The 24,815-nt window shown below is 42.7% G+C and overlaps 1 protein-coding gene across 8 annotated transcripts in view; it reads left to right on the forward strand.

Annotated features, from left to right (window-relative positions):
• Nucleotides 1-24,815, forward strand: part of LOC110292222 (nuclear autoantigen Sp-100) — a 60,760-nt gene that overhangs the window by 21,146 nt on the left and 14,799 nt on the right. For 3 of the 8 annotated variants that reach the window (XM_029474812.1, XM_085839029.1, XM_029474823.1), the window contains exons 8-13: nucleotides 2,126-2,272; nucleotides 3,640-3,711; nucleotides 7,544-7,594; nucleotides 9,590-9,643; nucleotides 20,379-20,453; nucleotides 22,803-22,853. In XM_029474812.1, the coding sequence (XP_029330672.1) occupies nucleotides 2,126-2,272; nucleotides 3,640-3,711; nucleotides 7,544-7,594; nucleotides 9,590-9,643; nucleotides 20,379-20,453; nucleotides 22,803-22,853 (450 nt within the window). Of the gene's footprint in view, nucleotides 1-2,125; nucleotides 2,273-3,639; nucleotides 3,712-7,543; nucleotides 7,595-9,589; nucleotides 9,644-10,744; nucleotides 11,159-20,378; nucleotides 20,454-22,802; nucleotides 22,854-24,815 lie in introns of those variants that run through there. The other 5 variants (XM_029474833.1, XM_021159609.3, XM_029474838.1 and 2 more) reach the window with 4 other exon arrangements.

Genomic DNA, 24,815 nt, shown 5'->3' on the forward strand with positions numbered 1-24,815 from the left:
AGGATGTCTGTCTGTGGCGACTGTTTTGTTGCCTTCTGCTCAATAATGTAACAAATGCCCCCCCCCCACACACACACACAACTTAGTGGCTTAAAGCTTCTTCCATCTTATTTGGCATCTGCATCTCCAGTCTGCCGCTGTGTGTGCATTCCCGTCCCCAGCATCCCATATATGACCCTCATCAAACTCACTTAAACTAGAGGAACACGATTCCCTTTGGCTCTGACTCTTCCATGTTGTTCCCTTCAGATCTCTTGTCTTCTGCCAAAGAGGGATCTTCCAAAAATGAACTGGGCTAAAGAGACAGCTCAATGATTAAAAAGGCTGGAGCTCTTACAGAGAACCCAGGTTCAGCTCCACAACCATCTCTAAGGCCAGTTCTAGGGCATCCTACACCCTTTTCTGACCTCCTGGAACACTGCATGTATAAACTAACATGGGGGGGCTGGGGGAACACCCACTTACATAAAGTAAAAATAAAATAAAATAAATGCAAACCAGTTCATGTGGCTTTTAAAGGCCAATGCTTTCTGTAGCTCTCATCATTTTTCTGCATTACCAGACAATGAGGGTTACAATGAGGACTGGTGGCCATGCTCATGCCCCTGTCACTTGCCTCTTCTCCTAACAGCTCGCCCCACATGCCTATTGTCTTCAGATTCTTGCATTTGCTATGTTCCTGTCTCTTCAGCTTCTGCAGGTTCTGGGCAAGATGTGATTTTGGGAGGCAGTTGGATGTAATCTCTTAAGTTTGAAAGCATACATGTCGCAGAGCTCAGTGATTACATTCCTCAGCAGAGAAGAGGAGAAATATGTGCGAATCACTAAGAAGTCATGGGAAAGGCTGGGAGTAAGATACACACCTCAGCCCTAGCACTAAAGAGAAAGGAGGATAGAAGAGGAGGGATCAGGAATTCTAGGTTATCCTGATCTAGGTTATCATTGGCCTGGGCTACATAAAGCCTTGTCTCAAAACAAATGATTCAACACACACACACATACACATGAAAGAACGTTCCTAGTAGTATTATTCTTAAAAACTAAATAATTGAAACAAAGAAAGTCAGCATATTTCTATAACATCAAAAACAATAATACAGAAGACTCTCACAAACATATTAATATATATAGTACTTATTTACATATATATATATAGTACTTATATGTACATGTGTAGATCTGGGTGTGTTTGGTTTCTTTAAGGATAGAGAACTAAAAAGATGGTTATGATTTCATTTATATTGATCACATAAGTAGCAAGATTAATCTAGGTCTTAAAATTGGAGAGAGTGGTTGGCTATGAGAAAGACCATGGGGACAGTAGAATGTGTCACCTGGAGGCCTCTGGAGCGCTGGTCATCTGCTTTTTAATTCAGGTGATAGTTTCACTTTACAATCATCTACCTCCCATTTTTATATATAAATGTTATACTGAAGTTAGAATTTTTAGTTTTATCTTCATTTATTTTTTTGAAACAGGGTCTTGCTTTGTAGCCCAGGCTATCTGTGAACTTATGTCCCGCCATCTTAGCCTTCCCCAACTGGGATTGCAGGTGTGTCTCACCATGCCTGGTTAATTTTTATCTTTAAAATATCAAAATCAATTCTCTATCCAAGGATTCTAGGAATGGCTAGAAAGGAAGATTAAGAGCAGAGAGGGCAGGAAATTTCAGGAAGAGGGATCATTCATGGTATTCAAAATGCTCTTCTAGAGAGTTAAATGAAAATACTTTGTGTATATCTGTATGTGTTTGTGTGCGTGCACATATGTGTACTTGTCTGCATGTATATGTGTGCATGTGTATGCAGGGGCCGGAGGTCAGTCTCTGGTTATGTTGTCCTTTGCAGCTATTGTCCACTTTTTTTTTGAACCAAGGTCTTTCATTGGCCTGGAGTTTACTAATTAGGCTAGGGTGGTTGGTGGTTGGCTGGCCAGTGATGTCACAGCATCCACCTGTCTATATCTGCTGAGTGCTGGGAATGCAAAAGGCTGCTGCCACTCATGTGTCTTTTTATGTGGATCCTGGGTCTCAAACTCGGGTCCTTGTGCTTAAACACCAAGCCTTTACAAACTGGGTTGTCTCCTCAGTCCTTGAAAATAATTTATTAATTGTAATTTGGCCAGGAGCTGTGCAACTCAACAATGAATTCCAGATTAATCCCTGTTTTGTGCAACTGATAGATGTAAAGAAGGAAAATTCATCATTTTCCTTGGCTGGTAACCAACAAACCCGAGCAAGGACCAACCAAAATGAGGACTCTGAGGTAATAGGTAAGGATAATGGAAAGAATTGTAACAGTATCCAGGCAAGGGGATTACATATGTCATCAGGGACCTTGGGGTAGCCCACATAGTCAGGAGGAGGCAGGAAGGGAAAGAGGCCCACCAAGCCAACCTTCAGACTAGCAGAAGAAAGTGGGGGGAAATTAAAGGCAGAAATGAGAAATGGAGGTTAATAAATGTTGAGGTCAGAGGACTTTTTTTTCTGAAGAGAGATGAGGAAGAGGAGGAGGAGATGAAGAAGAAGAAGAAGAAGAAGAAGAAGAAGAAGAAGAAGAAGAAGAAGAAGAAGAAGAAGAAGAAGAAGAAGGAAAGAAAGAAAGAAAGAAAGAAAGAAAGAAAGAAAGAAAGAAAGAAAGATAGAAAGAAGCGGCAAATGGGGATTGGTATAGGGGGAATAGAATTTAAGGAAAAGAGAGAGAAAATATCAGGGAATCAAAATACATATGAGAAGAAGTAGACAGGGAAACATACCCAAGACAGGCATGAAGCTGTCCATCACTGGATCCAGATGAAGAACAGGAGTGATGGACAGGGCCATGAAGAAAACTAAGGAGCAAAATGAGAATGAAAGAAAGAGGCATGCAGGGAAGTGTCTTAGTCAGGGTTTCTATCCCTGTACAAAACATCATGATCAAGAAGCAAGTTGGGGAGGAAAGGGTTTATTCAGCTTATACTTCCACACTACTTTGGTCATCACCAAAGGAAGTCAGGACTGGAACTAAGCAGGTCAGAAAGCAGGAGCTGATGCAGAGGCCATGGAGGGATGATACTTACTGGCTTGCTTTCCCTGGCTTGCTCAGCTTGCTTTCTTATAGAACCCAAGACTACCAGCCCAGGGATGGCAATACCCACAATGGGCCCTTGCCCCCTTGAGAAAATGCCTTACAGCTGGATCTCATGGAGGCACTTCCTCAACTGAAACTCCTTTCTCTGTGATAACTCCAGCCTGTGTCAAGTTGACACACAAAACCAGTCAGTACACCCACCTATCCCATTCAATATCCCATCCTCCACCTCCAACACACGTTAATGCTTGGGAAGTGCCTTACCACCCTGAATGTGCCTGATCTCATCTGATCATGGAAGCTAAGCGGAGTTGGGCCTGGTTAGTACTTGGATGGGAGACCGCCTGGGATTATCAAGTACTGTAGGCTTAGTTAGTCTTGGCTGGGAGGGAGCACCTCTGTATAGAGGAGATGCATGCCAGTGTCTGGGATGGAACATCTCTGTGCCAGTTGTGGGCTCACAGCCTTGAGTTAACTGTTTGGGCCTTCCTAGTTCTCACACTCAGGTGTCCCCTGCTGTGTGGGTCTGCTATCACCCCTAAGATGCTTAAGAGACTTTCCTTTGTACAGAACTCAGCAGTGGGGATTCTGATGATGGAGAGAACTTCTCAGAAGCTACAACCACAATCCCCTCCCAGCCAGGTAAGGAGACCCAGGTAACAAGGCAAGCTGTGGATATTTGAGTCACAAGCTACTGTGTTATGATGGGGTTTGTCCCAAGTCTGTTCTGTATGCTGGATCTCTAGGACCTGTTCTGTGCATTGATTTTTATTTGATTCTTTTGGGAGATGCAGGGAAATCATTACATACTATTTGGGGGATTAGGCTTATCAATCAATGGATCTTCTTATATTCAGATATAGTTATCCATTGATGACATGATACAAACAGTCTGTGTGTGTGTGTGTGTGTGTGTGTCTGTGTGTGGGTGTGTGCCCATGCATGTATTCATGGAGGTCATGAGACATTCCCAGGTGTTTGTCCTTTCCATCCACTTCTAACCTCCTGTTTGTTGTTGCATATGCCAGGCTAGCTGGACCCCAAGCTTCCAGGGATTCTGTCTCTGCCTCCTGCCCTGTTACCTGAACCTTAGGATCATAGACCTATTCTACAGTGTCTGACTTCACCTCATGGCTTCTGGGTATCTAAAACCAGGTCCTCATGCTTGTGGAACAAGCACTTTGCCTCCTGAGCCATCCCTCCAGCCTCATGAGTTTGTCTGTTTAAATGATTATCGAGTTTATTAAATGTTAGACTCATCCAGGATTTCTATAGAAAGCAGAAAGCTTACCATTCCTTTATTAGAAAGTCATAAAGCCATTTGTTCAGAAACTTAGACTACAGTCCAAGGAAAACTCATCAAGCTATATTGTGTAAGCAGAAATAGAAACTTGAGATAAAACATTCTAAGACCCAAAGAATTATTTCTGACAAAATTTTTCAGGTCATGGCTTACAGAGGAATTCCCCCAAATACTTTACAATTAATGTGCGCTTCTTTACAATATCCTTAAAGAACAACTAGAACAGACATCAACATCCTTTTTCCTAGCTTGAAAAAAGCAACCACAGATGGCATGTACCTGCGTCTTCTCCAAAGTCAAATGGATAACTAGACTGGCATTCTGAATTCTAGGTCAGTCCTTTTATAAACTGTGAGATAGGAAGGTTTTCAGGTGTGATATCATGGGCCTGTAATCCCAGCACTCGGTGGGCGGAGCTCAAGGTTATCCTTGACTGCACCTGACTCTTTCTCAAAACAAAGAGAAACACACAACTGTGCACATGTGTGTGTGTATGTGTGTGTGTGTGTGTGTGTGTGTGTGTGTGAGAGAGAGAGAGAGAGAGAGAGAGAGAGAGAGAGAGAGAGAGAGAGAGAGAGAGAGAGAGAGAATCAAATTGTTGAATTATCTCAGCCCTATCTATTTTGTTGGAAAACTTAAGATTCTATAGTGTGCCCTCAGTGATTCATTTTCCCTTTCTGATTTAAATCTGATTAGATCCAGAAGATTTTAGAAATGTGCTTCCTCAGAGAAAATACACTAGGGAAAGACCTGAGATCAAATGAAAATGCTTCTTGGTGTTTACAGTTACAAAAGATCAAACTCTTAAGTGATGCCTTCATTCCAGCTGCCAGAGTGTCTTCTAAAGGAAGCAGAAATGTTTCAGGTTTTAGACCACTCACATACTCTTTTAGTGTGAGCAAACCTCCCCACCCACTAAGCTCTCAAATGTGTTTATGGTTTCAATGCAAAGATTATTTTTTATAGACATGTGGGAGGTATCAGATCAATGGGGGATGTTCAACATAAGATTTTCAAGGCCTCTCTGTGTGTGCACATATGTGTGTGTACATTCATGTGTATGTGTGCATGTCTCTGTGCATGTGTATGCACATTCATGTTCATGTGTGCATATAGAAGTCAGAGGTCAACATCAGGTATTGCTCCTAAATAGACAACCATCCTGTTTTTTTGGAGAGAGAGTCTCTCACTTGGGGACTAGAACTCACCTATTAGGCTTCTCTGGCTAACCACAGAGCCTCAGAGAGCCACCCTCCCCATCTCTCTCTAGCTCTGGTATGACAATCATGAACCACCATGCTCAGCTCCTTACTTGAGTTGTAGGGTTCCAAGCCAGGTCCTCATGCTTGTGAGCCAAGAACTTTATCAACTGAACTATCTACTCAGGCTCTTCCACATAAGACTTTCAAGATTTCCCTACAAAGGACACAGAGGCAGGGATGGTGGGAATTCAGAAAGATGAGCAGGAGGGGTAAGAAGTCAACGTTTTAGGAAGAAAAGGGCTAGGTGATGTCAGATGGCCCCTTGCCAGCAAATTGCATCTGCTGTGGGGATCAAAATGGAGTCTCACCAACCTACTGGGCTGGGGATTTAGGAAGGCAGACCCATGTAGTCTGGATGGAGGTCAGGCTTTCTAAGGGAATGTCAGCGTGCTTCCAATTTTTCTTATTAGTGAGTTTTCTACTGTACTGGTTTTTTGCTCACAACCAGAGGGTTCCAAAGAATTCTTTTTTGTACAGTGACCGATATCAATGACTTATTGAGAAACCACATGCTCATGGCACAGGATTGTACCAGTTAAGATGATCAGAATGCAGCTTCTAGACTATGAGGTGGCCAAATTGCACTGAATGTCTTGAATTATAATCCAAGCATTCTCTACAAGCCTTGATTTAGCAACCCCAGGGTACCACCTTCTACATGTTTCTTCTTTGGTCTGGCTGGGAAATCAAAAGCCACCACAGAATAGTTTATTATCTGGACAAGCCCAACTGATAGATAAAATAAAATATAGCAAAACAATGCTAGTAAAAGGACACTCTCTTTACTCCACGAGACCATGTCTACTGATACTAATAAGGTGAAATCGTGCATTGAGTTTCTGCTGTGGCATAGTAAGCATAGAATCCCTATGTTCATTGGTGATCCTGATATCAGTCAGTAGCTTAGAAGGTCTTTAAAAACAAGTTATGCTATTTATTTATTTATTTATTTATTTTGTTTGTTTGTTTGTTTTTCGAGACAGGGTTTCTCTGTGTAGCCCTGGCTGTCCTGGAACTCACTTTGTAGACCAGGCTGGCCTCGAACTCAGAAATCTGCCTGCCTCTGCCTCCCGAGTGCTGGGATCAAAGGCGTGCGCCACCACGCCCGGCAAGTTATGCTATTTCTATAGTGAGCAGATTTAAATTGGCCTAAGGGCTGGAGAGATGCCTCAGCAATCAAAACCTCTTGCTGCCCTTACAGAGGACCCAGGTTTGGTTACTAGCACCCATATCACGTGACTCACAACCAGTTCATCTCTCCAGGGCAGAGACCTCCTTTTGATCTCCAAGGGCATGGAACAAGCATGCAACACACAGACAAACATTCATACCTATAAATTAAAAAAAATATTTTTAAAAGCAACGACAGATATCCCTGTCTAAATTATAGTTAAGATGTTGGCATATGTTACGTTTTTTAAATTGGGTTTAAATGAACAAAGCAGCACCTGGCCGTCATAGAGTCTTAACAGGGAGGCGAGGTAACTAGGCTATTGCTCATTTATAGATGAGAAAGCTAGAGCTACTCATGCTCAAGAGTCATGTCAGACGCTCACACAGAAACAAAGAGCAGATGGATGGTGGTGACCCATGTCTTTAATCCTAGTACTTAGGACTCGGGAGGCAGAGGCAGGTGGATCTCTGTGAGTTCAAAGCCAGCCTGGTCTACAGAGGGAGTTCCAGGACAGCCAGGGACGAGAGAAACCCTGTCTAAATAAAACAACAACAACGACAGCAAAAAGAATTACACAGCAGTCTAGTGTGGGTCCCAGTTTTATGGCAAAGGGCCTCTAGATTCAGTGAGGAGGACATTCGTTCAGTCTGCCTAGGACTGCAGGCTCATCTGATCTAAAGCCACAGAGTTTGATGCTGAGAACACATAATAGCTTTCCTCTCTTTTCTCTTACAGCGCCTGCATATTCCAGAACACCTCCAACACTGAGAACAGACAGAAGAGGAGGTAAGAGAAAATAAGGGCTCTGCAGGAGAGTGAATGAACTGTGTATTCAGCAACAGACTCACTCTAATTCTAGGCTCTAGTCTTCAAAGTACAACATAAATTTGCCTTTAATTTTAGGTAATTCCTACCTTAACTTTTATATCAATCAGGTAGGCTAAGTTCTTTAACAGATGAGTCCAAAATGTTAATGATTTCATATAGTAAAAGCCTTTTAATATTTCATTGGAGTTCCATTTTTTTTCCTCAATAAACATCCTACAGATTTTTAGATGAAGAGTCACCTGGTCCCTGTTCCTAGTGGTCATCAGGGAAATAGTCAGGTAGAAGAGTCTCCATCTTTGCCTCATACTCCCTCCCATAAGAACCCGGAGGGAAAAGTATTGCTGTCAAAACCTATTGACCAGGATTAAAAATCCACAGAAGACCCCAAAAGGAACAGAGGGCCAGTGCCACCAGAGATGGCCCTGGGGTGAAAGTTTCTCAGCTTCAGGCTTAGGTGGTGAGGATAAAAATCTTAACTTAGAGATCACACAGACTTGAAAGGACAAACATGGTTCCAAGGGCAGAGACCTTCCTACCCTGGCATTCCAGAGCCTTGCAACTTTTTTCCTACTTTCTTCCTTGTAGGATTTTCTTTTTTCTTGGTTCCACATCTTACACTGAGACTCTCGGTGACATTTCTGCAGTGAGAGGGTACTAGCATAGCACCCCTTCTCTGTCTCTGTCTCTCTGTTTCTTTGTCTCTGTGTATATGCACGCACACATGTGTATAGACAAGAGGATGTCATTCTTTGGGCACCATTCCTCAGTGGTTATCTATGAGACAGAGACGTTCACTGGCCTGGAGCCCACCAAGTATGCTGGGCTGGTTGGCCAGTGAGCCCCAAGGACTTGTGTGTCTCTACGTCTTTAGTACTGGGGTTATGAGCATCATGCGCGGCTTTAAACAAAAAAACAAAAAAACAAAAAACCCAAAAAAACCCATGTGTTCTGAATCAAACTCAGGTCCCCATGCTCGCCAACCACTATATTTCACCGAGTCCGAATCCATAAAACAATGCTTTCAGAAGCCTGGAGCTCAGTACTGAGCTGCGGAACTGGGGTGAAAAGCAAAGGCCGACTTGTCTTCACTCCAGTTCAGTATCTAATCTCAGAACTTCTGCTCCCTGACGTGCTTTATTGTGACCACACGGCACAGCATACCATACGCCACCTGGGAGGCCATCTGGAGGTTTTGAAAAACCAAAAAAAAAAATCTATCAGGTCTTGAAGAAACCTGGAACAAGTCTCACTTGGCTATGAGTCCTATGGCTCCGCCCAGCACTTCTCACCTCGCCCCTACTCTAACACCCCTCCCCCCATCCCTCACCTGCAACCCACCCTCTACTCCTACATCCCCCGTTTCCTGCTTCTGATCCCATTTAACCTCAACCATTTTGAACAAAAGCTCTCTTGCCCTCTTGGCCTTGCCGTTCCTGGCAGCTCAGCTCCTGGATATTTCTTGGTGCACTTGCCCCACCTCTCTGTTCTCTGGCTCCTGCTCCCACCTCCTCTCAGGACCCCTTTCAGCCTGCTGGCCATGTTCCATCTACAGTCTTCCAAATGGCCCTGACAGTGCTCTCCCTACGTGGTCTGCAAGGATCCCGCTTAACCACACCGAGAAGCAGCCATGTCCTCATTTTTTTTTCCATTCAAAATTATTATGAATTGGGGCTTGGTGGAATAATTGTAGTTGAACGGCAGTGTTCCTTTTATTATATTTGTTACATTTTACATTTGTATTATTACATCTATGCCAGACCCATCAGTCCCTACATATTGAATTTGTGGGATGATTTGCAGTGAGGACTAAAGGACTCAGGATCTCCATCCTGACAGAAAAGATCATGAAAGCATCTTTATAGTCCATATACTCTCTACTATTTAGGTAGTCAGAGAATTCCTATGACCGTTTTAGTTCTAGATTACTGGTTTTATTTTCCCTTTTCGTCCCAGATACTTCTGACACTGAGAGCTCTATCATCATTAGAAGACGGAAAAGGACAGGACGTAAGAACAATTTAAAATTCTAGATGTAGCAATTACTTCTCTGTGTTACTAAAGTTCTAAATCACTCTGATTTTTAGATACCCTTTAAAGTTAAAAAAAAAATTAACCTGGGATTTTAGATCCTTCAGATGATGCTCTTTTGGTTCCAGTGAGTTTAAGATATTTGCTATGACACATCTCAAAATATTCAACAGCACAAGCCCAGTACAGGCTCATTTTTTACCCCAGAGAAGAGGATGAAGTTGGTCCTAAGTGAAGAAGTTCACTTTGTTCCACATGATCGTCTGGGGCCCTGAGGTCTTAAAGATTTACTTTGTCATTCACCATGCCCACCACTCCACAATAAACAGAAATGGGAGCAGATGGTGCACAGATAAATTTCTGAAGGGGCATGAGGCACGAGAAACAGACACAGAAGAGAATGACCACCATAGAGTTGTCTCCACCCCCAGCACTGGGGACAGCTTTTGGAGCAAGCTTGACCAGCAGCTCTGATGGAAGCAAGGTTGGCCTGCTGACAGGATTGTCTCTGTGCCTCCCAAATAGACTGCAGGTCTGTCCTGCCTTCTCACATAGGCTGCAGGATTGCCCACCCCTACTTCTCCCTTCCACATAAACTGGCAGGATTGTGCCTTCCTACACACTCATACAGATTGCTCTGTATGTGTGTGTGTGTGCGTGTGCGTGCGTGCTCCTGCACATGTGAGTAGAGGCCAGAGGTTGATGTTACCATCTTAAATCTTTCTACCTCACTTTTTGAGACAAGGGTGGTCTCATTGAACCTGGAACTCACTCACTGAATCAGAAAGGGTGGTTGGTGAGCAGGCTTCAGGTGTCCTCCTGCCTCTATCTCCTCAGCTCTGGGATTATAAGTACCCACTTCTGCACCCAGGTTTTTTTTTATTAGATATTTTCTTCATTTACATTTCAAATGATGAACCCAGTTTTTTACATGAGTATTGGGGATCAGGCTCGAGGAACTTTACAGATGGAGCCATTTCTCCAGCCCTCTTTTCCAGTTTTTCTCAGAGAGAATCTCTTCCTAGGTTGGTTCCTAGGACACAGACTAGAGCTGTTCAGGACTTTTGTTTCTTCCTGCAGGAGTATTATATAGTTCCTCTTCAGAACTGAGTTCAGAAGAGGAATCTCAGGAATTCCTAAGAAGTGGATCAGGAGGATTAGGATGCTCAGCCTTGGCCCACAGGATGTCAGGAATTTGATGACCAAAAGCAAGCCTCCGGGACTAGATGCATTTTGTGCTAAACACGATGACTGCTGTGTGCATCCGGTTATCCAGGGAGCTTCTTTTCAATCTTAGAAAGTGGAGGAGGCAAGAAATGACTATGAACGCATGCTTAACAGGTTGAATCCTATCAATTAAATGGATGTGCTTATGTATTGCTGATATGGAAGAAATAAATAGCAGAATAATAGTTATTTTTTTTGCCGAGCAGTGGTAGTACATGCCTTTAATCCCAGCACTTGGGAGGCAGAGGCAGGCGAATTTCTGAGTTCGAGGCCTGCCTGGTCTACAAAGTGAGTTCCAGGACAGCCAGGGCTATACAGAGAAACCCTGTCTCAGAAAAAAAAAACAAAAAACAAAAAACAAAAAACCAAAACAAAAAATAGTTATTATATATATATATATATATATATATATATATATATATATATACTCACTGCCATGCCTACTGTGGTGGTTTGTGGAGGAATGACGCCCCACAGGCTCATATTTGAATGCTTGGTCATTGGCTACTTGTGAAGGATTAGGAGGTGTGGCATTATCAAAATGGGTGTGGTTTGAGGAAGTATGTCACTGGGGTGGGCTTTGGGATTTCAAATGTCCAAGCCAGGCCCAGGCTCTCTCCCTGATGCCTGCTGATCTAGATATAGAATACTCAAATACCTCTCCAGCACCCTATCTGCTTGCATGCTGCCATGTTTTCTGCCATGATGGTAATAGACTAAACCTCTGAAACTGTAAGCCAGCCCTAATTAAATATTTTTCATTATAAAAGGTTCTGTGGTCATGGTGTCTCTTCACAGCAATAGAACATTGGCTAAGATACCTCCTAACACAAAGATCCTGTATTCATAGGGTCATTTGTAATGGTAAAAGACGCAAAATACAACTAGCCAAGTGTTGAGGTTTGGTCTTTTGCTAACTATTACAATGCTGTGTGGGCCCCCAAGACCTGGAGTCTGCACATAGCCCCTGTGATCCCAAGTTATTTCTGCTTGGTAAATAAAGATGCCAACAGCCAATAGCTGGGCAGAAGAGATGTGGATGGGGTTTAGGTTTCTTGGGCTTGGGCTCAGAGAGAAAACACAAAGGCCACTTTCTTTCTTCTGAAGAAAATGCAAGAGGAAGAAGCAGAAGCAGACATGGGTTAGGAGTAAAGAAAATGTGGCTCTGTGGGCTGGCCTATTGGAATTAAGAATAGCCCAGATGAAACATAGTAGTAATTCAAGGTTATCGATAGGAAATAGATTCTAACAACATAGAGTATAGTATCTGCCTGCACTTGTGTTGTCCAAGGCTTATTGTAAATATAAAGGTTGTGTGTGTCTTTCATCTGGGAATGGAAATAGCCAAGGTGGGGTAGAAAGGCTGGTATTTAAATAAATTTTACAACAGCCAAGTGCTGTAATTATAGACACAAAAGTTTCAGACTGACCATTGTCAAATTTAGCATAGTTTCTGATAGATGCCCTTCACCACCTAGTTAGCTTATGTTATCTCAACATACTTTTGGCAAGATCATAACAGCCTTGAGATTTAGGAGGCCAACTCTTGCTATCCACATTTTGAGTAGAGGAAAGAAATGTACAAATGTGTAAGAGTTAAAAACAAATAAGGAAGGCTGAGATCTATCAACCCATGTGTCTCACATTTAGTGACTATTGTATGTAATGAGAGAAAGAAAGCTTGTTTCCATGGTCAGAATCCAAAAGGGTGGTTGGGAACCCAGAATATTCAGTTAAATGTATCAGAACCTTATATAACCAAGAAAGCATATTTAATAATAATTTAAAAGCATGTAAGGGTAAAGAGAGATGGCTCAGTGGATTAAAGTGCTTGCTACTCAAGTGTGATCGCACTAGTGTTCAATATAAAAACCAGGAAGGCATGACACCCTACTTTCCACTGTACAGGAGGCAGAGATGGAATCCCTTAGACAAGATGGCTAGCTAGACTACCAAATCTGGCAAGCTCATGGGTTCATTGAGAGACCCTGCCTTAATAAATAGAGGGGAGAATGGTGGAAGAAGCCAATATAAATTTCTGCCTCCTTGTGCATGTACACATACATGTACACCACACATACATGTAGATAACATGTGTACACACACACACACACACACACACAGGGGGCCTGGGGACAAAACTCAGTTAATAAAGTGTCTGCAAGGACCTGCATTTGATCCCCAAAATCTTGTTTGTTTTTTAAAAGAAAAAAATGTGCCTTATACTTGCAATCCCATGTCAGCACAGTGGGGACAGAAGGCTCCTGGGCCTCACTGACCAACCAGACTTGCCTACCTGGTAAGTTCAAGGCAAGGGAAAGATCCTGTTCCAAAAACAACACAGTGGAGTGCGACTTCAGAATGACACCTAAGGTTGTCCCCTGACCTCAACATGCAATTGCTTGCATATCCACCTGTATATGTGGGCATGCATGTACACAGATCCTAAGATACATGTATAATATGTGTAATGTAAGATATGTAAGAAATATTGTAACATATACTAATACAGTATGTGCCTACATGTATGTGATTATATATGTATATATATGTATATATATATGTATATATATATATATATATATATATATATATATGATCATCACAGTGACCATCACAGTGACCACTATTACTGACCACACAATGAGTACTACAACTTAACTACTGACTTTAATTATCACTATGGTCATCTGAGACTGGCTAACCAGCTCAATGAACACTACAACTGACCACCTTTATAGTCATGGTAGTCACTGTGGTTGTCATTAGGTTGGTGAGTTGTAGTGGTCTCTGTAGTGGTCATTGAAGTGGTCAGTTGTAGTGTTCACTGTGCCAGTCAGTAATACTTGTCCCTGTTGTAGCCATTGAGGTAGTTAGTTGTAGCAGTTACTGTGATGGTCGGCCATAGTGGTCATCGAAGTGGCCAGTTGTAGTGATCACAGTGATGGCCAGCTATAGTGGTCACTGTGGCAGTCACTGATGTGGTCAGTTGTAATGCTCACTGTGAGGCTCAGCCACAGTAGTCATTCTGTGAATGAGTGAGTGAGTGAATGAATGAATGAATGAATGGAGACAGAAAAAAAGACAACCATAAAAAAGAAGGAACAGAGGCAACAATTTTGTATACTAAATATCCAGAAATGATTAACAGAGAAATAAAGGGGAACAGTAAATCAGAGCACTGTGGACAAAAAGCAGCACAGGAGTTGGGCGACATGAAAATGTCTTCAGGTTGGTGCAGAGGCAGAGCAACAGCCAGGAAGTGTAGCAGGATGAGGCATGGTCTGTTGGATGGGGGTATAGTTACTAGGAAGCTATGTAATTTTTTCTCAGATCATTTGAGTGCCGAACATTCTGCAGGAACATGCTCAGGGTGTTCCTTGGTCACACCACCTCCAGTCCTCAGTCTATCACTTTTATCACATCTGATAAATCCAAACCTCTTCAATGAACACAGGAAGAGAGTTGGAAGGGATACAGCCTAGTAGGGTATGGTGGAGATCTTAACTACAGCATCTTTGTTTCCCTTGAGGGAACCAAAAAGGACTTAGCTGGGTTCCTTGATGGAGGCAGGGACTACTTGGTAGATGATGTAAGCAGAAAGAATAGGAAAGGCATACCTCTTGGTTATACCAGAAACATGCAGATAAAGTCTGAGACTGACAGGTATGTGGCACAGAATTATCACAGAAAATGGCAAAAGACAATAGTGTGTTCTGTGTGAGAGGAGCTGGCCTTTGGTTGCCATGACAGCAATGACCTGTGAGGTGAAACAATGTATATGATGGAGACAGGGACAAAGACATTAACATACAAACAGCCCCCAAATCAAGATAAGAAAGAAGAAACAACTAGAATAAAATACAAAACAGAAAGGAAGAGTGTGCTGAGTGTTCTTTCAACTTGACACAAGCTGGAGTCATCTGAGAGGAGGGAACCTCAACTGAGAAAATGTCTTGTCTTATTAGTGATTGATGGGAGAGGGCCCAACCTATTGTGGGTGGTACCACCCCAGAGTTGGTGGTCCTGGGTTCTGTAAGAAAGCAGGCTGAGCAAGCTGTGGGGAGCAAGCCAGCAAGCAGCATCCCTCCATGGCCTCTGTATCAGCTCCTGACTCCAGGTTCCTGCCCTGCTGGAGTTTCTGTCCCAACTTCCTTCCATGATGAATAGTGATGCAGAAGTATAAGCTGAATAGACCCTTTCCTCCCGAAGTTGCTTTTTGTCATGGTATTTTATCGCAGCAATAGTAATCCTAGCTAAGACAGAGATGGAAGTCGAAACAAGGTCACCTCATCAAGAAAAGATCCAGAGACATGAGCATGGAGAAGAATAAAATATACATAGATGATAAAGGAGCAGCCTGAAAACTGTGGGTCATATAAACTAGTTAATGTGTTAAAAGGTGATAACGATCTATAAGCGGGAGGTGGTATAAACAGGAAAGAGGAGAGAAAAGAAGAAACAAGGGAGGCAAGATGAAAGGGCCGCAAAAGCATCTGGGTACAAAGGTGTGGCAGACAGCTGCCCTGGGGTTTCACTATACAGTTCTGAGGCAGCAGAGTAGCCTTGTGCCTCACCCCGATTAATTACCATAAGCTTCACGTGGGTATTTCATCCACCCTGGGCTTCAGTCACCAGTCACAACCTAGCTGTCCTTAAAAACTTAAGTCTGTTTTGTAAACACAGTGCTTGGGGCCTCTGTCCAAGGTCCTGATGTTTTTAGCCTTCTTCACTTTGATGTCTCCCACAATGACAGAGTCAGTGTTTCCAAAACCCAGCCCATCATCTGGGTCACCACTGTTTCTAGATCTAATTAACTGAATCTGTGCGTTTGAGATGGTCACAATCATTTAGGAGTGGCAGGTATGAAGTGAAGAACCACAAAAGGGAAATGTATCTCAGAGGTAGAGCCATCCTTTGATGTAGACGTGTTGAATGTCACTAATGTTTGGGAGTCTTTGGAGGGGGCAAAATAAAAATTCCTTGCAAATCGCAATTAGAAGCAGAACTAGAAGTGGCATGTGTTTGTGTCCCATGCGAGTCCCAAAAGGTATGCTGAAAGGCTAGATTGGAAACTGACAAGCATCTAACAGGGTGGACGAGTCTGCCTCAGGGTCTTAGAATAAAGGTGGCTTATAAATAACAGGCACTGTGGCACGTGACCGTGGTTCAAAAAGAAAATCAGACTAGCTTAGCAGGAAGTGAGGGGACAGTCTCCCAGCTACAGGATGTTAGAAACCTGAAACCAACCCCCACTTCCTGCTGCAGTCAGTTGTGAGCACTTTGTATCGAGGACCAGGTCCCGTGAATTCAGATCCCAAGACCAGTGTAAAAAGCTGAAAACCATGGTGCACACTTGCAACCCTAGGGATGGGGAAGCAGAAACAGCAAGCCCCTGTGAGCCTGCTCACCAGCTAGTCAGTGCAATTGCAAGCTCCAGGCTCAGTTGAGAGACCTTGTGGCATAAAATAAATAATATGAAGAGCAAGAGTGGAGGATACCTGAGACAGACACATACACGCATGTACATGCACACACACATTCACACATACAATGCCCCCAGGCTTTCCCAGCAGTAATGCAAATTGCTGTAATACTTGTGACTTTTCTTTATACTTTACAGTTCTCTGACCACTATCTTTACTATACCTTAAATAGAGCAAAAGGAATGTTTTAAAAAATTGTAATTTAGTTTTTTTTCAAAATATTATATTTTCATCAGATTTATTCTGCTTTTAAGTGTTCCTTCTAGACTGGTATGTGTCTTTCAAGAATATATCAATATATATTAACATAGCATGTAATGACATTATTTGCATAAATTAGATAAATCTATATGTTTTCCTTTTCTTGCTTTGTAAAAAAAAGATCACAGCTGGTCAGGGGACACAGTCTACATTTTTACACACTATTTGTTTTAACCTAATAATGCTGACTTGTATACTTTTAAATGTGCACTAATTTGTCATACATAACAGGTTTCTTTATGATCTTTTCCTGTATTAATGTACTTTGATCCTATTTGCCCTTAACGGAACCGCCTTAAACCCTGCTTGAGGATCCTGTTAGCATCCGTTGCTTTCATTTTGGCATAGCAGTCATTTCTCACTGCCTGTTGTGTGTTCCTCTCTCCCTGCTCCTCTCTCTCTGCTGCCTTGCAGCCGCTCTTCCACGCTGTTAACTCCCGAGCACATGTATCTCTAGGATTTCTGTCTCACTCCTTGGCTTTCTGGTAAGTTATTAATAGAATTTATTGCCATTTCCCCCACAGTGGTCCCTAGGTCTCATATTGAAGTTGTAGCCATTTCCACCTGAAGATTTAAAAAAAAAAAAGGGATTAAAAAATGTTCTATATTTGATTTTAGAGTGCTTGCAAGAAACCTGACCATTTTTTAATGTTTACATCCCTAGTCCCCATGGGATTTGGCTCTTTGTATAAATAGGATACAAGACTCAAAAAATCATCTAGGTGTGATGGGGCACACCTTTAATCCCAGAACTTGGGAGTCAGAGTCAAGTGGATCTCTGAGTTCAAAGCCAGCCTGGTCTATGGAGTGACTTCCAGGACAACCAGGGCTACACAGAGAAACCCTGTCTTAAAAACAAATCAATAACAAAAGAGTCTGTAAAACCATCCCCTATGCTACGGCGCAGTGCTGGAGACGCTGCCTGTCTCCCCGTCCATGTCTTGGTCCCCACCCCTCGCACCTTTGGCACCTGAGGGAGCGACACAAATGGACAGAGTGGAGGGCTCATAGCTACAACCACCGAGATGACTTGCTGGAACTGGATTTTAGAATAAATTCAAGAATATTTCCCCCTACCCATTAGTCCATTGGAATCTCTGATTAGAATTGCATTCATCTTATTAATTAATTAATTGTATTCATCAGATTGATCCAAGAACTCAGTGTTCTCCCATAAAAAAAAATTTATATAATTTCTACACACTTAAAAACTGTATGTTGAATAACTATGTTTCTGTGAATATTTTTCACTGATGACCAGCATAAATTTACGTGAGACAAGATTCTCAAAATCTTTCCTTGAAGCCCTTGTATTGCCTACCTTCATGACCTCTCGTGAATCACACTACTACTGACTCAGCATAAAATCTTACAAGTGTTTATAGGTTATATCATGGCCAGAAATCATCAAGTAAGGTCATCTGTCAGAAATAGAGGTCTCTTTGGAAATTAGCTTCATGAGAAGTACCATTAATTTCTAATTGCAAGATGCTTGCAATGACAAATATGTCCTGGTGAACAGGGCAAATTGATAAGGTTATGAGTAGGAGAGGCCCCCTACTTCACTAGAGAGCAGGAAGTAACCTCCTCACAGGATTTCTCATTTTAACACCTCATCAGATCGGATCTCTACAGTAAGACTTGTGGTGCAGAGTACTGTCTCCCACAGCATTCATTGGAGACTTGGCTTCTCTCTCTCTCCTTTCTTCCTTCCTTTCTTCTTTCCTCCCCCCCCCTCTTTCTCTCTTTCTTGTTTGTTGGTTTGCTTGCTTTACTTTTTTTTAAGATAGGATTTCTCTGTGTAACAAACAGTCTTACCTGTCCTGGAGCTTGCTTTGTAAATCAGGCTGGTCTTAAACTCACAGAGATCCACCTGTCTCTGCCACTAGAGTGCTGAGATTAAAGGTGTGTGCCACTACCACCCACCTTTTCATTTAATTCTTTTTATATTTATTTTATCAAACATATGAGATAAATTCTCTGAAAACAGATATCAAGTTAGGGTGATGGCGCACATCCCCTCACTCTCAGGAGGCTGAGGCAGGACAGAAGGATGCACCTTATTAAAGGCATTGAGATTTTAAGCTTAAACAGAAACCACATTTGCTTGCTCGTCCTTTCCAAACCTGGTTCTCCTAAAGCTCTGTTCCTGCACAGATGAAGCCAGGGGGAAGCCCAGGAACTATGGTTGGCCCTTAGAGCAGCATTAGAATGGCATTTGATATGAAAAAACTAGCTGGAAACTACAAAAAGCCAGGGGGTGGTGGTGGTGGTACATGGCTTTAGGCAGAGACTAGTGGATCTCTGTGAGTTCAAGGCCAGCCTAGTCTACAAAGCAAGTTCCAAGACAGCCAGGGCTACACAGAGAAACACTGTCTTGAAAAAAGTAAATAAACAAAACAACAACGATGAAAGAAAGAGAGGAGAGAGAGACAGAGACAGAGAGAGACAGAGAGAGACAGAGAGACAGAGACACACATTGAGAGAACAAAAACCCTGGAAACTCCACAGTGGAGATTTGGGGTGAGGTCAGTGTGTTTTTTCTCAGTACCCCCTAAAAGACTCCCCTATTCAGAGATGTAAGTTCCTTCTATTCCTCCGGCCTCCCGAGTTTCCACACTCTTAGCAATGCTATTAGTTAAGACTCAACCTTCCAGCACCCAAGCCTTTGGGGACACTTAAAATCCAAAGCATAACAGGCTCGCAGTGATGCCCCGCACACAGAAAGCACCTAAGTGTTATTTCTCATTATTATTTTTATTTTCAGTGTGTCCCTTGGGAAACAAACAAAAGTGCCTGAAGTTATTTTCTGTATTAATTCTAGAGTGAATGAATTGAATCAATGTCAGGCAAAGGAAATGGCATCTGGGTAAACCCGGGCACCTTAATTTGGGTTACTATTGCTGTGATGAAACACGATAACCAGAAAGAACCTTGGGAGGAAATGTTTTATTTCACTCGCAGTTACATATAACAGTTTGTGCTCAAAAGCGATGAGAACAGGAACTCAGGCAGGGCAGGAACCTGGAGGCAGGAGCTGATACAGAAGCCATGAAGGGTGCTGCTTATGGGCTTGCTCCCCACAACTTGCTCAGCCTGCTTTCTTATAGAACCCAGGACCACCAACCCAGGGATGGCACCACCCACAATGGGCTGAGACCTCCCCCCACCAATCACTATGTAAGAAAATACCTTATTGCCAGGTGGTGATGGTACAAGCTTTTAGTAATAGAGGCAGGAGAATATCTGTGAGTTCAAGGCCACCTGTTCTACAGAGCAAGTTCCAGAACAATCAAGGCTACACAGAGAAACCCTGCCTCAAAAAAGCAAAGATAGACAGAGATAGATGATAGATAGATAGATAGATAGATAGATAGATAGATAGATAGATAGGATGGGTACAGAGAGAGAGCAAGAGAGAGGGAGGGAGAGAGAGAGAGAGAAATAAAAAGACAGAAAAGAAAAAAGAAAAGGAAATATCCTACAGGTTTCTCTACAGGCTGATCTTCTGGGGACATTTTCTCCTCTCCGATGACTCTAGCTTATGTCAAGTTGATATGATGTCAGAATACCAGGTTAAATATCAAAGACTTGTTAATTACAAAGCTATGAGCTATATATTTTTATACTATGTATTAGACTTTTTACAAGTAGTAGCATAGGAAATCTGAAAAGCATTGTTATGTACATTGTAATCTTTTAGAAGCATCTGGTTTTGGTTTTGTTTTCTATTTCCTCAGGGAAAAAGAGAGAGAGACTTGGAAGCTACTTAATACGGAACATCAAAATCCCAATGAAAACAAGCTGGAAAACAGGTTAAAGACAAAAAAAAAAAAAAAAAGCATGATACATTTTCAGTACTAAATTTTCATTCTTTATGTTACATAATTCTAATAATAAACCCATTTCCCTGACTGCTTGATGAAGCCATAGTAACCATGGAGAAATAAGCACAATTTAGTCAGTTTCCAAAGTATGTAGAAATAAGCACAATTTAGTCAATGTGGTCAGACAAGGTCCCTACAGCCTCTTCTGAACTTCCAAGGGCAGAAATAGCTGTAAAGCAAAACAGAACAAACACCTCTATGTGACAGGTGATATAGTTTACCCTCCTCTGGACCAAACCCATGTGGTCCCTGTGCAGACATGAGCCTGTTAGTTCTTCCCATCTGCAAAGTGAAGCAACGTCATAGATTGGCTGTCATCAAGGTCAACCCAGCTCTTTGGGTGACTTCCCAGTCTATGACTCTCCCTGAAACTTGGTAAATATTGTGAATATCCCCTTCTCCTGCCTGTGGAGCGTCTTCCATGGCTTCTGGGTATAAAGCAACCGGAGGGAGAGGGAGAACAGATTGTCCTGTCATAGTCTGTCTTAAACCTGAACAGCTGTCTGAGTCAGCCCCACTGCCCCACTTGCAATTGGCAAGTGAGTCTACAGCTTACCCAAGCTTCTCTTCCAGCCAGAGAATTGCTGTGAAGAGGGAAGTTGAGCAAGTGGAGGGAGGAATCTGCCCCACTGAGACCACAGTCTCCCCTCTGGCCCAGATCTGACAAATTACTGAATCATTAGTCTAAAACAATGTATCTCCTCTCCTCCCTCTCCCTCTCCCTCTCCCTCTCCCTCTCCCTCTCCCTCTCCCTCTCCCTCTCCCTCTCCCTCTCCCTCTCCCTCTCCCTCTCCCTCTCCCTCTCCCTCTCCCTCTCCCTCTCCCTCTCCCTCTCCACCCCCCCTTCTCTCTCCCTTTCTTCCTTCATCTCCCTCTCCCTAAATCTCTTTCCCCCTCCCTTCATATGACTTTATATCTCATTATATGCATGTATATGTGCATACACATGCATGTGTTTGGCCATAAATTTCCCACTTAGTATAGCAGAAGCATTTCCCATGGTTAATAGTGACTAACTTGCTTTGAAATTAAGACATCAAATGACCCTCCTAGAAGATCAACATCCTAATGCTGTCACCTTGGGCAGTGTATCTCCCAAATACAGCCATCAAGTTCCCACCTACAGAGTTTCTTCTTGCCAGAAGAATCATGTTTCTTCACAAATTCCCTTGCTGGCTCTCAGCCCAGCCATCAGCTACCACTGACCCTTCTAGGCATAACCTTCACCTTTATGCTATTTCTGAGTGACTCTGATAGTCTCTCCTTCCCCAACTTATCAAGGGCCAGAGGCCTATTTTGGTCATGGCAAACCTTTGGTTTGGCTTGAAGGCAATGTCTGACAAGTATATCTAGAGAAATGTAACCTCTCTCCTGGGCTACATACTGAGCCCAGGCCAGTATGTTCTATAGAGTGAGGCGCTGTCTCAGCAAATCGATAAACAGAACAACCAAAAGAGGAAAGAACGCCTCTTGCAGGAGGCCTGGAGTGGGGAAGGTTAATGCTGATAGAAACACACTCCCTGTCTCCCACTATGCTCTGTGTAGCATGCTTAGACAAGAGCCCAGGGTTTCTCTGTATAGCCTTGGCTGTCCTGGAACTCATTATATAGACCAGGCTGTCCTCAAACTCACAGATATCCATCTGCCTCAGCCTCCCACGTAGTCTAAAGATGCCAGCTTTGGACACAGGCTGAGAAGGAACAAAAAGCCATCTGTACTCCCCAACTTTATCATCTCAATAGATTTGACCATTACAGTCCCGATCATGATTATGAAGTGACTTGTTCTCTCTCTCTCTCTCTCTCTCTCTCTCTCTCTCTCTCTCTCTCTCTCTGTGTGTGTGTGTGTGTGTGTGTGTGTGTGTGTGTGTGTGTGTGTGTATGCGTATGTGTGTGATCTAGACAACGCAAAAACCCTGCTAATTATCACCTTTACATCTAGATTGGAAGTCAGCAATCTACAGCCCAAAAGGAAAACTTAGCTTGCCAGTTATTTATAAACAAAGTTTTATTTGAGCACACCCTTCTATTTACATAGCCTGTGGATGCTTTCTAATTTGAAAGGTGAGGAACCACAAAGGAAATTATGGGCCAAACAACCTTGTCTATTTACTGTCTAGGCCTTTGTAAGAAATGTTCCTGACTTCTGATGTGGATTTTGATATGTTTCACAAAGTACTAAGCAGACTAATGGAAAGTTAGCTTTAAATGGTGTTTTTGTAAAATGTTGCTCACCCTGTGATGTTATAAATAAGAGACATGTATCTTGTTTTCTCAGCTGTCCTAGCAAGAAGTGCCAATACTTCTTCACAACGACGCAGAAAAAGAGGTAAAAAATGTGATTAATCACATTTTTTGAATAAAAATATTTTTAAATGTTTTGAGACAGGGTCTCACTATGCAACACTGACTGGCCTAGAACTCACTGTAGAGTAGGCCAGGCTTCCCTTGAACTCATCAAGATCCCCCTGCCTCTGCCTCTGAGTGCTGGGTTTAAAGGCATATGACACCATGCCTGGTCCTAATTTATTTTTTTTAATGTATTATACTGGATCACATAGGCCATTTATATACTAGTAAATAAATGAACTTTGAGCGTACTCCACCAGGACCCATGATCCTCCACTTCCCACTCCTGTTAGTTTCCTTTGTCTCCTAGACAATTTTGCTCCTACGTTCATGTCATTTGTACATACAATTTTGTGAGGGAGGCATGATGACACATGCCTTTAATCCTAGCACTCAAAAGGCAGAGGTAGATGAATATTTGAGTTCAAGGACAGCCTGATCTACAGATCAAGTTCTAGAACAACCAAGGCTACACAGATAAACTCTGTCTCAAAACAAAACAAAGTAGTAATTTTGTGTCTCTGTATGAACTCTTAAGACCCACAAGTGAGAGCAAACATACTTTTGTTTTTCTGAGACTGACTAGATTTGCTTAATATGATGATCTCCCAGTTATATCCAATTTCCTGCAAGTGGCATAATTTTGATTTTCTTTTTTTATGGCTGAAAGAACAATTTCTTTACTTGCTCCTCTGCTGGCCCCTGAGGTGGGTCCACAGTTTCTCAGGAATGCTTCAACAAGCGTTCATAAGTCTTCTTCTACACTCTGTGCACTGACAAGTCAGATTTCTCAATTGACTGATGAAACCAATTCCACCCCTTAGCATCGGTCAATTTCAACAGCACAAAGGAGGGTTGATAACTTCCATCATCCCATTGAGTAGTTAGTTGATTTGGGAGAGACCCAGAATGGCATAGGCCTTCATATGCTGATTATTCTTGAAGAAAGAAAGAAAGTGTGTGGCTCACATGCTGTTTAGTGTATTTTTTCTTTTTTTTCTTTTTTTTTTTTTTTTTTTGGTTTTTCAAGACAGGGTTTCTCTGTATAGCCCTGGCTGTCCTGGAACTCACTTTGTAGACCAGGCTGGCCTCGAACTCAGAAATCCGCCTGCCTCTGCCTCCCGAGTGCTGGGATTAAAGGCGTGCGCCACCACGCCCGGCTAGTGTATTTTTTCTTACCCACATAGAAAGCCACAGAACCCTACAGACCTTGGTGGTGACACAAGACCTGTATTCTAATCCCTAAAGTCCTGTGTGACTTAAGCCATACTTTTGTCCTTTTCTAACTCAATTTGCTTATCTGTAAAGGTGTGACATAGGCTTTCAGGTGAATTAAGCTTAGTGCCCAGCTGGACCACTGTTGTTCTGATAGACTGTACTCTAAAGTAACTGTGCGATACCTACTCCCAACCCCAGTCCCGCTGTATCTTTGATGGATCCCCTTAACTGTAGTAGGAAACACTACTGCGGAAACTCATTGTAAGGCCTTCATTGTCTGATTCAATGGAATTAGATCCCACATACTCTGGGCTCTGTGTTCAGATGCCAGGAAATGAGGGTGATCTTGGACAGCTGGGAGGTTGAAGAGATTTTGACAAATGACAGGAAAATGAGACATATTTTACTCACCAGCGTACAGGCTGCTAGCAGGCAGTCACCAGCAGGCACCCTGCTATATGCTGGCACACATACAGGCAGGCTGAGTGGAGGTAGGCACGCAGGCCTGCAGACCGACACACAGGCAAGCCAGTAAATGTGATAGTTCCAGCCCCTGACCTCAAGGCCATATTTATACAGACCCACACAAAAGTGTCACACTGCCACAACTATCACATGACATCACTGTTTACTTTGGGGTCTCCAGACATCCTGTGTCAGTCATTTTGTGCTAACTCATTGTCCCTACCCCCTTCCACCATGTCCAGTGTCAGCCATGTTTTGG

The sequence above is a fragment of the Mus caroli genome, unplaced genomic scaffold (genome assembly GCF_978045245.1).
Source record: "Mus caroli unplaced genomic scaffold, Mus_caroli_1 scaffold_1, whole genome shotgun sequence".
Lineage (NCBI taxonomy): Eukaryota > Metazoa > Chordata > Mammalia > Rodentia > Muridae > Mus > Mus caroli.